This window comes from Sminthopsis crassicaudata, chromosome 3 (genome assembly GCF_048593235.1).
Source record: "Sminthopsis crassicaudata isolate SCR6 chromosome 3, ASM4859323v1, whole genome shotgun sequence".
NCBI classification, from domain to species: Eukaryota; Metazoa; Chordata; class Mammalia; order Dasyuromorphia; family Dasyuridae; genus Sminthopsis; species Sminthopsis crassicaudata.
The window spans coordinates 395,329,070-395,343,347 of NC_133619.1; the positions used below are offsets into that span (position 1 = coordinate 395,329,070).

At 36.7% G+C, this 14,278-nt stretch overlaps 1 protein-coding gene across 2 annotated transcripts; it reads left to right on the forward strand.

The window, feature by feature from the left end:
• The first annotated feature begins 3,439 nt into the window (after positions 1 to 3,439).
• Positions 3,440 to 14,038, forward strand: CD3E (CD3 epsilon subunit of T-cell receptor complex). Of its 2 annotated transcripts, XM_074302253.1 has the most exons (7): positions 3,442 to 3,691; positions 5,911 to 5,940; positions 8,547 to 8,561; positions 9,911 to 10,129; positions 11,314 to 11,481; positions 12,796 to 12,842; positions 13,343 to 14,038. In XM_074302253.1, exons 1-7 carry the CDS (start codon positions 3,643 to 3,645, stop codon positions 13,397 to 13,399), a joined length of 585 nt encoding a protein of 194 aa, XP_074158354.1. In that variant the 5' UTR covers positions 3,442 to 3,642; the 3' UTR covers positions 13,400 to 14,038. The 2 variants fall into 2 exon arrangements, with proteins under 2 accessions (XP_074158355.1, XP_074158354.1); XM_074302254.1 differs by lacking the exon at positions 8,547 to 8,561 and having other exon boundaries at positions 3,440 to 3,691.
• The last annotated feature ends 240 nt before the right edge of the window (positions 14,039 to 14,278 follow it).

Here is a 14,278-nt window from a genome sequence, read left to right on the forward strand (position 1 = left end):
AGATACCACTACACACCTGTCAGATTGGCTAAGATGACAGGAACAAATAATGATGAATGTTGGAGGGGATGTGGGAAAACTGGGACACTGATACATTGCTGGTGGAGTTGTGAAAGAATCCAGCCATTCTGGAGAGCAATTTGGAACTATGCCCAAAAAGTTATCAAACTGTGCATACCCTTTGATCCAGCATTGCTGCTATTGGGCTTATATCCCAAAGAAATACTGAGAAGGGGAAAGGGACCTGTATGTGCCGAAATGTTTGTGGTAGCTCTTTTTGTAGAACTGGAAGATGAATGGATGTCCATCAATTGGAGAATGGTTGGGTAAATTATGGTATATGAATATTATGGAATATTATTGCTCTGTAAGAAATGACCAGCAGGAGGAATACAGAGAGGCTTGGAGAGACTTACATCAACTGTTGCTGAGTGAAATGAGCAGAACCAGAAGATCACTATACACTTCAACAACAATACTGTACAAGAAGATCCAACTCACTTCCAATTGATCAGTGATGGACAGAAACAACTACACCCAGAGAAGGAACACTGGGAAGTGAATGTAAATTGTTAGCACTACTGTCTATCTACCCAGGTTACTTATACCTTCGGAATCTAATACTTAATGTGCAACAAGAAAATGGTATTTACACACATATATTATATCTAGGTTATATTGTAACATATGTAAAATGTATGGGATTGCCTGTCATCAAGGGGAGGGAGTAAAGGGAGGGAGGGGATAATTTGGAAAAATGAATACAAGGGATAATATTATAAAAAAATTACTCATGCATATATACTGTGAAAAAATTATAAATAAAAAAAATTCTTCATTGGAAAAACAACTGACCTGGAAAATAGATCCAGGAGAGACAATTTAAAAACTATTGGTCTACCTGAAGACTAAGAGCAAAAAAAGAGCCTGGATAGCATTCTTCAAGAAATCATCAAGGAAAACTGTCCTAATATATTAGAACCAGAAGGATAAAGAGTCATTGAAAAAATCCATCAATCACCTCTGGAAAGAGATCCCATAGGGAAAACCCCAAGGAACATTGTTGCAAAACTCCAGAACTACAATCTCAAGAAAAAATACTACAAGCTATTAGACAAAAGCAATTTAATTATCAAGAAGCAACAATCAGGATTACCCAGGATTTGGCAACTTCTATAATCAAGGATCAGAGTGCCTAGAATACTATATTCCAGAAGGCAAAAGCCCTGGGATTACAACCAAGAATTAAAATGTCAAAATGTTGATTTTTCAAATCAATCACAATATTAATGCAATAACATCTTTTAGTTTAGTACCCTCAAAGTTTGGTGACTCATTTAAGGTAACTATTTTTTTTCATGATCTCTTCATAATACTTTATTTCACCTTCCTATTAATAATTTTCATCATATCTTTTCCCATCCAAAAATCATTCCCTTTGACAGAGAAAAGCAAAATACAAGTTATTAAGATCTGTGTTCTCTCTGTTGTCTGTCCTGATTGATATACCCGGTCCTGTCCCTTATTTGATCTTTTTGCTCTCATTCTAAATGAAAGCTTTCATTATCAACCTCAGTTTATTTCAAGATTCAACATTCATGACACTATTCCAGAGGAAATATACCATTTTTTAAAATATTCAACCTCAGTTACTTCCCTTGTTTATATTTGCTGTTTGTTTAATTGACAACTTGTTCTCAATAAATCCCTAAAAAGGCTCATCTCCAACAAAATGTATCTCTCCCCATAGTTATAAGTAAAAATGTCTAATAACATAATGCTTGTTAATTCTGACTGATAACATATGTATTGCTTTCCAACCTTTTGTAACTTACCTACATATCTAAGTTGGTCAATAAGTACTCTGTTCATCTACATTTATCTCTTTATAGAAGCCTATTATTTTTGTTTCTCATGAGAATGTTTATGGTACCCCCAAATTTTTAAAAAACATTTTAGAATTTTTTTTACATTTTTAAAATTTATTTTGTATTAATTTTATAATTATAACTTTTTTTGACAGTACATATGCATGGGTAAATTTTTACAACATTATTCCTTGCATTCCCTTCTGTTCTGAATTTTCCCCTCCTTCCCTCCATCCCTTCCCCTAGATAGCAGGCATTCCCATACATGTTAAATATGTTATAGTATATCCTAGATATAATATATGTGTGCAGAACCAAATTTGTTGTTGTTGTTGCACAAGAAGAATTAGATTCAGAAGGTAAAAATAACCTGGGAAGAAAAACAAAAATGCAAACAGTTTACACTCGTTTCCCAGTGTTCCTTCTCTGGGTGTAGCTGATTCTGTCCATCATTGATCAACTGGAACTGAATTAGATCTTCTCTTTGTTGAAGATATCCATTTCCATCAGAATACATCCTCATACAGTATTTTGTTGAAGTGTATAATGATCTCCTGATTCTGCTCATTTCACTCAGCATCAGTTGATGTAAGTCTCTCCAAGCCTCTCTGTATTCCTCTTGCTGGTCATTTCTTACAGAACAATAATATTCCATTACATTCATATACCATAATTTACCTAACCATTCTCCAACTGATAGGCATCCATTCATTTTCCAGTTTCTAGCCACTACAAAAAGGGCTGCCACAAACATTTTGGCACATACAGGTCCCTTTCTCTCCTTTAGTATTTCTTTGAGATATAAGCTCAGTAGTAGCATTGCTGGATCAAAGGGTATGCACAGTTTGATAATTTTGGGGGCATAATTCCAGATTGCTCTCCAGAATGGTTGGATTCTTTCACAACTCCACCAGCAATGTATTAGTGTCCCAGTTTTCCCACATCCCATCCAACATTCATCATTATTTTTTCCTGTCATCTTAGCCAATCTGACAGGTGTGTAGTGGTATCTCAGAGTTGTCTTAATTTGCATTTCTCTGATCAATAGTGATTTGGAACACTCTTTCATATGAGTGGAAATAGTTTCAATTTCATCATCTGAGAATTGTCTATTCACATTATGGTGCCCAAATTTAAATGAAATCATAGATCCCAATATCTTTCCCAAGAGGAACAAAAGTTGTTTTACTAAACATTTTTCTCTACATACTCTGAAAGTAAGTACTAGCTATCTGGGTCTCAAATAGAGAATAAAGGGAAATATTCATCCGTTGCAAAGACAATTTGTTCTCAATGGAGGTTTTTCTATTCTGACAAAAAAAACAATCTCTTCCTTTTCGCTCCTATCCTATATATCCCCTTACTTATTTAGTGAGAATCCAAAGTAAACAAAACAGTGACACTTTTTATAGGTAGTGCCAAGTTCCTCCGGAATCCCTTTCACTAAGAGAATTTTGTAAGACCTGGCTTCCCATAATCACCCCAGGTGGTTGCCTTCTGCCTTGAACACATCCAGATGAAGGAGTCATTTAACCTCAGCACCCATATACATTTCCTGTATGGAACTCAGAAACCCGCCCTCCCCTTATAGGCTTGGGTGTCTGTTTCTGGCCTCTTCATACCTTACCTCCCTTCTGCCCAGAACAGCATTTGACAAAGATGTTCCCTATAGTCCTCACTTCCTAGCAGGAGCCTTTAAACCCAACCTCAAGATAACTTTTTCAGAAGAAATTAACCCACCAGATCCTGACTGCTGGGATTCAAGCAGAGGAAGATGCAGTTGGAAGCTCTCTGGACTGTGTTGGGCTTTTATCTCCTCTCAGGTGAGTAAGATGGGGTGAAGGCCTGGGAAGCACACACCAGCAGCACCCATGGGCACCCACTGCCCTGACCCTCTCCCAGGAAGAAATGAAATGTCTGGTGTTTTTGAGAGATTGAGGCAGGATGCAAAATTAAATCTTGGGGCTCAAGATGTCAAGAAACAGAAAAATCCATGTTGCAGGTACCTGGGGAATTTGGTCTACCTAGAGAGAGGAAAAAAAAAAAAAAAAGCAGAGGTTAAGAGCAAAAGGGCAATTTGGCTGCCCTTAAGAAAATGATTCTTTCATCCTCAACAAACTCAGCATTTCAATGGCCACATGAGCTAGCACAAAAGAGATCCTCAAAGATTCAACTAGATTTGATCTAGTGTTATACATTGGAAAACCCAGCTGTTGGGATAGGACCCCAAACTCTAGAATATTTTTAATGTTTATGAGATGAAGCCTGATACAAAATGGCTGATCATGTTTCAGATTTAGACAGTGCTCCACACTCTCACTGAAAGAGTTCTGTCTCAGAGTTTCAGCAAATATCCTTACTTTTTTGATCCATCCTCAAAGATTTACCAGGAGGTAAGGTGAGATTCTTCCTTGAAATCTGCAGGATATTTTCCCAAAGGTTTATGCAGTAAGTGATCTTTCTATATGACAGACAGAGAAAGAAACAGAGGAAGAGGAAGGAAGAGGGAAGGAAGAAGAAGGTAACATAGAGAAAAGAGCCACAATGACCAGAACCTTCTAGAATATAACATCAAGTATTCCAGCATCATGTAGCTCTACCCAGCCTGCTTTTAGGTAGGGCTTCTGCCCTTTTTAAGTCTGATGTCCAAAGAGATATACAGACCAAGTGTAGAAAACCTTTAGGGAGTAAGACTAGCCATGCAGTTGTTGCAACTCATTTCTGAGAATGTCAACCCAGGAGGCATAGTAGAAACCAAAAAATAATATTTTCTCACCCCTCCTGATACAGAGGATCAAATGGTAATACATTTATTCTAATTAATTTAACTTATAGTTCATATTTCAATTGAATTAAATTCAACAATTATATATTAGGTGCCTTTTAAATGTCAGATACTAGCAATACAACAGCAAAAGAAACAACACAGTCCTTTCCCTCAGGGAACTTACACTTACACAGAACAATAAATTAAAGATGAGAAAAATCTGTTATCAAGGGCTGGGTACCAAAAACAACTGGTAAAATCAAAGCAAATTTCCATGTAATTATCTTGTATTCATTTTATATATACTTATAGGAATACATGCCTTTGAATATATTCTCTTTGAGGGCAGAAGTTAATCTCTCTTTTCTTTTCATCCTCTAATACAATTCCTGCTACATAAAAGATACTTAAAATACTTATTGATTGGAGGAAGGAATTTGGATAAATATGATTATTTCTGTTTTCAACTTTTTCCATAGCCAGAAAATAAGTATAAGAAATGAGCTATCAGTGAAGCAATACCTTGTATTAAAGCATTAATCACCATATTTTTGCCCAACCATGAATCAAAGTGAGAGGAACCAAATATTGCTTGAAAAGAGGTTTGGTTTCCTCCCCCACCCCCACCCTCCCAGACAGAAAATAATTTTCAAAATGGCAGTTCAAGTTTTCGAATCTATTTGCAGTTTCTCTAGCTTCCAAAGAGGTAGACTCAGGCTTGTTTCCAATTCCTTCCACCACCATCACACACACACACACACACACACACACACACACACACCCTTCTTCACTTTTAGCTTATCCATGATGCCTTTAAGCTTCAGGCGAAACACTCCCCAGAACAGCCCTGTACTTGCGATAACCAAAGGCTCCTAGACGACAGGACCTTTAGGAGTAATACCTCAGTGCCTTTTGGATAAGAATATCTGTTTTCCAATAGCCAGGAGGTGAAGGAGTTGATTTCAGAAAGTCTCAATGAGTTTGATTAGAAGATAACTCTCAACTGTTCAGTTCAGCACACATATATTGTCTCTAGGATATACTATAACATATTTAACATGTATAAGACTGCCTGCCATCTAAAGGAGGGGGGAGGGAGGGAAGGAAAAAGTCGGAACAGAACTTAGTGCAAGGGATGATGTTGTAAAAAATTACCCAAGCATATGTTCTGTCAATAAAAAGTTATAATAAAAAAAAAGAAGATAACTCTCCCTGTTTCTATTAGAATTCCAACTATTTATAGCTTGCTCATTTTTTCTCTATCTTCTTTTCCAGCTTGTGTCTGGGGGCAAGACTTGCAAAACGGTAAGGCAGTCTTTCCTTCATCTGTTATGGTGATACTATCAGTATCCCCAGTAGGCATCCCAGGGAAATAGATCACCAATGATGTTCCACTGCAACCTTACTTTCCCTTCACTTGTTACATTTCTGACCCAGAAAATGAGAACCCCAGAGAATATAGGAATCTGAACTACTCTGAGAGAAGGAATGGAGTCTCTTAAATGGAACTGAGTGTTTCTGTATTTATTCTGGGCGCTTTGTTATGGGGCATTGTTGTGGAGGTTTCCATTGGGTATTTGTAGAGATTTCCTTCCAGGCAAACCTCATTTTCCCTTTGTGCATGTTTGTATGCCATAATAGGCATGTTTATACTTAGATGTTTGCAGTGGGAGCACTGTATTGTACGTGTTTGTGTTATTGTGTTTGCAGCCCATCTTGAATACTCCATTAAGGAAGTAAAGATGTTTGTACATCTGCCAATTGCATATATGACATAGGCTGAGTGAATTAACCTTCCCTGTCACACCAGAATTTCTCCACCCTCATCTTTCATTCAATCCAATTCAATCAAAATGGTTGAATATCTCGTGTGTGTGTGTGTGTGTGTGTGTGTGTGTGTGAGATTAGAGCCACTGCAACTTCTGCTTTTGCTCTCTTGTTGACACTGCACTTTCCAAACAGCTATGTAGTTCTGATGGTTCTCATAACAGATCTTTTGTCCATGGCCACTAAATGATTTTCCAATAATTCAAAGACAAACACAGCTTTTCATTTACAGCAAGGAAGAGTAAGGTTTGGAAGGAGAATGAGAGGGGTCCCTGAACCACAGGAGTAATAGGTTTGGGTTATTGATAGGAAAGTTTCCTAATGGTTTTCTTATTTTTTCTTTTTTGACCAATGCCCCATGTTATAAGATTTTCACTTTGCTAAATTTTTTGAAATTATGAAAAAAGTGGTTATATAAAATTAATCTGAGTAATGCTAATGAGTCTAAGACATAATGATTATTAATACAAAACTTTTTAATGGGCTCCATAGAGAATGAACCTATATTTCTCATTAGTGTAAGAAATCAGTGCTTCCTCAAGAGTTTTATAGTATAGTTCATCAAGCATGCTATGTGGATATGTATATGTCTGAGTATCTGAGTCCTTATATTAACGAAGATTCAGATGTATGGAATTGTGTAGAAGCCTATGTGGATTCATATATATCTAAGTATAGATTTTTGTATAGAAACAACTAGTAAGTTATTTTGTTTGTTTACAAAGCTAGAATGTTTCAGAAATGGGATTTTAAACCTGCATCTTTCCAATTCAAAGATTGATCCTCTATCCACTATAATATATTCTCTTTTTGAGATAAATTTTTAAATAAATTATGCTTATAATAGTAAGAAACATCTTTTTCACCTTTTATTAAATCAATTCCCAATTATCAGGTGGATTCTTCCCCCCCCCCAGAACACTTTTGCCTTTGCCAAAGACCCAGGTGACTGCAATAGAGTGTCCCATGGGATCCAATGACTTTCCTTGGGAATAGGGCCAAGTACCCAAATTAGATTAGTGGATTATTTCAGCTGCCCATACTAGAGCAGTACATACTAGTACTCCTTTTTATTAGGATAGATAAATAAGAAGTAACTGTATTCAGGGATAATACAAACCCAAACCACTTTTTAAAACAACATTCATCATATATGCCCATATGTTTTATTAGTAGATCTGTCTCATAACTGAGAATGTGTTAACATAGGAATAATTATATCCAAATGGGTTATATGGTCCTTGAAAAGTAAGAATTGTCTCCTCTGTATTATATTCCTAACTCCTAATATAGTGTCTGGGATAGAATTAAGTATCTAACAAAAGCTTATTGATAGATTGGATTGGATAGGGTTAAGTCTCCAGTAAGTAATTAAACAGAGAATGCTGTACAGAATAAAAGAATATGAATTTGATCTCCATTGTAAGGAACTAAGTTAAATGAATAGTAGAACTTCCTGAGAGCAAGGATCTTAGCTATGGAGACAGAAGAAACCTTGAAGTTCATTTAATTCAAGGATTCTTAAACTAGGCTCTACAGGTAGACTCTATATAATTATTTTCCTTTCCAATCCTATATACTTCATTTTATGCATTTAAAAGAATAATTCTAAGGATGGGTCCATAGACTTTGCCATATTGCCAGAGAAGTCCATGACACATAAAGATTGAGTACCTCTGATCTCATTTAAACTCCTCCCTCTAGCCATTTTATAAATAAGAAAAATGAAGCCTAGGATGTGATTTGTACAATGTCAAGAGCTCTTCTCAATCCCCTAAGAGAATATCAATGAATTAAACCCAAGAAAAGGTGTTGAGGAAAGACTGTGCAATGTTTTATTTTTGAGAACAGAATTTTCTTGCATCTGAGGTGGTTCATGTCTGATCCTAGCTAAAAGCAGAAGAATGGACTAGAAGACTTAGTTTGCATCCCATTAACTTTCTGAACACATATTTGTACAAGCATGTTTTGAATGTTTCTATGTGACCAAGAATGTGCATATATACATACATTGTAGAATTTGAACTTGTATCCCTGAAAAAGGTCCTGACTCTTTTTTCTTTTTTCTTTTTTCTTTTTTTCAGATGACAAGAATTATAGTGAGTTGATTATGATCTGCAGAATCTAGTTTTTCTCTATCCTTTCAGAGAGAGGTTAAAGTGTCATTGTACCTGTGAGATGAAAATATCATCAGAGACTTTAGCAGTAAAAATATGCAGGGGCAATAAATTATTATTACTACAAACAATAACATCTGACATTTATATAGTACTTTTATAATTTACATAGTACTTCTCATACATTATTTCATTTGATTCTCATCACAACTCTATGAGGTTACCTTAAGTATTATTATCCCCAGTTAAAAGATGAAGAAATGAATTTCCAGAGAAATGAAAAGAATTTGCCCACATCTGCTCAAGACAAACTTGCCAAGTTCCCAACTTAGTATGTAGCAGACTCAGAAGTTGAACTCTACTCTTCATCCAGCACTCTTCACTGTACTATAAATGCCTCCTCCATTCTATTCAATGAAATAAATATCCCATTATCAAGCATACCAAGGAGTTCAAGAAGGACCAGGATTCCACTAAGGAAGATTCCTAGAGTTACTAAAATGATTTACAAACCTTAAAGAGCAACATAAATAGATTTAGAATTATCAATATAATTAGCACTTTGTCTAGAGTGTGACTTAGGGGGAAAAAAAAGGAATAAACAGATTAAGGCAGAGAACCCTGAAGGACCTGGTAGCCTTACATGTCTAATAGTCATTTCTCAGAATTGCAAATACACAGGGTGAACAGCACTTGGTTCCAGGGGGCCCCCGTGGAGTATGAGCATATATCGGGTAGTATCTTTCCTATCCTAGCAGATGATCTTCAATTTTCATCCCTGTACCTCACTTCACAGGTGCCTACTGGACTCCTACATTCATTATACAGGATGTTTTGTGGCCATTACACCTGTCTCTTAGGGCCCAACTTCCATGGTGCGTAGAACTGCACCAGTTGTCAGACTGTCCTCCATGCTGAAGCCATTCCCTATCCCCAACTGAATTGGCCACAAACACCAGGATTTTTAGTTATGGCTATGCCATATCTGATAGGCTATAAATTGAGAGCACTGGTACAAGAAACTTTTTCTTTGCCACATCCTACTTTAATTATCCCCTCATTCCCAGTGAGGTATCATATATATCCTTATATATTATATATATTATATATTATAGGGATCCATTGATCCCTAGCATCTTTCCCCCTTCTGCTTTATATCATACTGAATATTCATCAGTGTTCCCCAATTTTGCACTGAGAAGGGAAATATAAATAGTGGTTAATTAAAGAACCACAGCCCTGATTTACTCATGTTAGTAGGGTGCCTTAGATTTGACCTTTGTCTCTATTTCCCACCATCTTTTTCTCTCTCCTCTTTTTCTATTTTTCAGAATTTGGAGTCTACATCTCAGGTACTGAAGTGACACTGACTTGCCCTGAGAAAATTAGTGATGAGATAGTATGGAAAAAAAATGATATAACAATCAATGGTGTGGATACCGATACCCTCACCCTAAAAGACTCAGAGACTGAATATAGCGGCTACTTCTTTTGTAAAAAGAGATCTGTACAAGATACAGAAGGTTATTTTCTCTACCTGAAAGCAAGAGGTAAAAGGGATGAGAAAACCAGATTCTAGGGGAGAACCTCTCATAGCCTTACCTGAAGTCCCCTACTGTTTCTCTCTCTCTCTCTCTCTCTCTCTCTCTCTCTCTCTCTCTCTCTCTCTCTCTCTCTCTCTCTCTCTCTCTCTCTCTCTCTCTTTCTCTCTCTCTCTTTCTCTCTCTCTTTCTCTCTCTCTCTCTCTCTCTCTCTCTCTTTCTCTCTCTCTCTCTTTCTCTCTCTCTTTCTCTCTCTCTCTCTCTCTCTCTCTCTCTCTCTCTCTCTCTCTCTCTCTCTCTCTCTCTCTCTCTCATTCCACTAAATTCTCTAAATTAAAAAATGTGCTGAAGCCAGAGCTGATTGTTAAATTATCATTCTGAACATTTATAACTCATAAATTGGCAAACATTACAAATAAAGGCTTAATTTATTGTTAATTTATTGATTATCTAGATTTAAGAAAGTAAAAGAGAAAAATATTAATAATTCAGATTAAGCTTTAAAGTATGCTGAACATATTTCCTTACTCTCCTCCCCTACCCTGGAAAACTAGTTCTTAAACTAACTTGACTCTGATCCTTGTCAATTCTTTAGTGACTTAACATAGAGTATTTCCAAAGTCCTTTATACAGCTAATTTCTGACCCTACCATAGGATCTGTAAACTTGAAAGAAGGAACTGTGAAGTAATAAGAGTAGAAGTCCTGACCTATGGTGATTAGATTTAAGTATCATTTAATAACTATGTTTTTTTTCCTGGGACTTAGAAATAAAGATGCTGGACCAGAAAACCCCTGAGATTCCTTCCAGATCTAACCCTCTGTAATTCTGAGTTCTATTTTTATATGAATATCTTTTTAAAATGCTCTCCTTAGTAAGCTTTTCTGTAACATTCATACCAAACTCCAAGGTACTTATTAATAATAAATATCACAATTTGAGAATGCGGATGAGAATTATTCTGTAAGAGGACATTCAGATGAGGTCCTAAATCTACTCTTAGAGGATAAGAATTTTGGTTCCAGCAAAGGAATCATTGTATGGAGATAATGACCCTTTCTTTTTTTTTTTTTTTTTTTTTTCTCTGCTTCATCCATTTTTTCCTTTCCTTTCTCTTTCTCTCTTTCTTTCTTCTTATCCCCCCCCCAAGTCAGTGTCCCCCTAACATCTTATTTCCCTCTTTGCCTTTATAGTTTGTGATGGCTGCATGGAAGTGGATGTGCTGACGGTGGCTGGGATCATCATTGCTGATGTGTTCATCACTCTGGGAGTATTGTTTCTGGTGTATTACTGGAGCAAAGCACGGAAGGCTAAAGCCAAGCCAGCTGGTCGAGGGAGCAGTGCTGGCGGCAGAACTAGAGGTAAAAATTGTAGAGTAATGGTGGAGAAGAAAAGTAATACTCAAACACAACCAGGCTAGCCTGGAGGAAACTGTGAGAGCAAAGATGGAATGATTTCTAGAGTTTGGGACACAGTTCCATCACAACAGCAAGAACTAGGCAAAGTCTCTTAGGGATTCAAATTGATGATATTTCTTTCTTTTCTTTTTTTTTCTGCTATTTCTTTCTACTCTGGAAGAGTGTGTGCTGTTCTACAATGATTCCCTTCTCCAAATATCCAATTGTGCTCTAAGGGAGTTTAATTTTCCCTCCATCTAGAGCAGGAAGTTTTGAATAAAGGACTACTGGACTTAAAATCAAAAGAATCTCCTCTCTGCCACATTGCTGTGTGACACTAAACAATGATTTCAACTCAGAACCACAGTTGCCTCACCTATAAAATGGAGGAAAATAATAATAATTGTGTTATTTTACAGGGCTATTGTGAGGAGAAACTTTAAAAACTTAAAACACTACATAAAAAAGGTTTTCTCTTTCCTTTCCCAGTAAAATGAAGGTTAGAGGATACTAGGCAGAGGAAAATCCAAAAAAAGGTGGGGTAAAAGATGAAGGGGACCTGAAAAGAGAAAAAAGAAAGGGAGAGAGCAAGGGAAAGTAAGGAGGGGAGGGAGAATGAGTGGTTCAATCACCTGTCACTAGCCTGAGAACAATCTTACTAAGATTGGCAGGAGCTCCTTCTTGAAAATAAATCCCAAGGGAAGCTAGGTAGTATAGTGGATAGAGCCCTAGTCATGAAGACAGGAGGACCTTCGTTCAAATCTGGCCTCATACACTTAACATTTCCTAGCTATGTGATCCAGAGCAAATCATTTGACCCCAATTGCCTCAGAAAAAAAAGAAAAAAAATCCCTTTGATTCAGGCCAATTCCAATGGACTTGTAATGGAGAGAGCCATCTGCATCCAGAGAAAGGACTGGGGAGATGAAATGTGGAACACAACATAGTATTTTCTCCTTTATTGTTGTTTGTTTGCTCTTTTTTTTTCTTTCTCTTTTTTTTTTTTTTTTTTTTTTTGCCTTTTTTATTTGATTTTCTTTGGGCAGCATGATAAATGTGGAAATATGTTTAAAAGAATTGCCCATGTTTAATCTATATTGGATTACTTGCTGTCTGGGGAAGGGAGTGGGGAAAAGGGAGGGAGAAAAATTTAGAACACAAAGTTCTACAAGGTTAAATGTTGAAAATTATCTTAGCTTTTTTATTTTCAAAATACATGAAATTATTATATTTTTTAAAAAGAAAATAAATTCCTTTTCCTTTCTCTGCATTGTGTAGGAGCAAACAAGGAGAGGCCTCCACCTGTTCCCAATCCCGACTATGAGGTAATTGGAGAAAGAAGGTTCAGTCTTTGGGGTCTGGATAGGGGAGACAGGAAATGAAGTAAAGCTTGTGGTCTCAGAGCCCCTATTGCCTGTTGTTCAGCAGTAACTGCCCTTGCAACTAGAGAAAGCTTGACAGCTACCATCCTAGCTAAGAAAAATTCTCAGAGTATCTCCCTTACCAAGTCACATCAGCTGTTCTCCTTTTTTCATGAGAATTTATCGCCTCTTCCTTTATTGATAAAAAGAAACAAGTTTAAGAGGTAAATCATTAAGGAAACATACTGCTATGATGGAGTTTTTCATAACACTAATATGATAGACCTATAAATGACAAAGAAGCTTGATTGAGTCCATCAACTGGGTCAGCTGGGTCCAAATTAAATAAGAGATCTTAAGGACCTAACGTCTTCCTTCTTCTTCTTCTTTTTTTTTTTAAAGAAAATGTTTCCCCTGATCTTTTTATCTTCTCCACTAATATTCCTTATCTCTATTCTATCCAGCCCATCCGCAAAGGTCAACGGGACCTGTATGCTGGCCTGAATCAGAGAGCCATCTGAGATCTCCTGAAGACCCTTGGCTTTGACTGTAGCTCCTCTTCTGAGATATCTCCCATATCCCCACTCAGTCTGGGGCATACTAGAACTATAAGATGGAAAAAGAATGGTTTTCTCTTCTAAATGTTGATTCTTTTTCTAGGAAAAATGACTCCTCTGTCCCCACTATCTTAACCTCTTTTTTTTCTTCCACTCTAATTCCCTGACCATAGGAAATAACTATTTCCCCTAGTGTTGAAATTATATTTACAAGCTACAAATGGTGCTAGACACCATATTCAATCATGAACACCAACCTTGGAAGATCAATTGAAAGCTCTGGAACCTTGGAATCCTTGCTTGTCCCTTTTGTGGTCCAGTATATTTATAGTCTGCTCTATCTTGTTTCCTTTTTCTTGCATTCCTCTTTTCTATTGCCAAATTGTCCCAGTACCCTATTTCCACCCTTTTCTCCATACCTTGTTTGTGACTCTTCTAGTGTTTTCTGGAGCTTATCATGTGTAATGGTCTCAAATGTTCCCTCCCCCACTTGGAATCAGGTGGCAGAATTTTTATTTCTAGCTAATCTTGCCTGCTTTCTCTGTGAAATGTCTAATTTTCATGTAGACTGTGATTACCCAATAAAGTACATTTGAGTTGAAAGAATTGTTCTTGGAGAAAGCCCCATTCAAAGATTTCTTTAGCCAGGCTTCCTTGAGTTTTCAGATTGTCATCATCATTATCATGATTTTCATTGATTATAGATTCAGACAATCTGGATTTAAATCCCACTTGATACTACTTATGGAATCCTGTGTAAGATACAATCTCTTTGCAGTTTGATTTTCTCATCTTTAAAATGAAGTCATTGAACAATTTGTCCTTTAAAGTAATTTCAGCTCT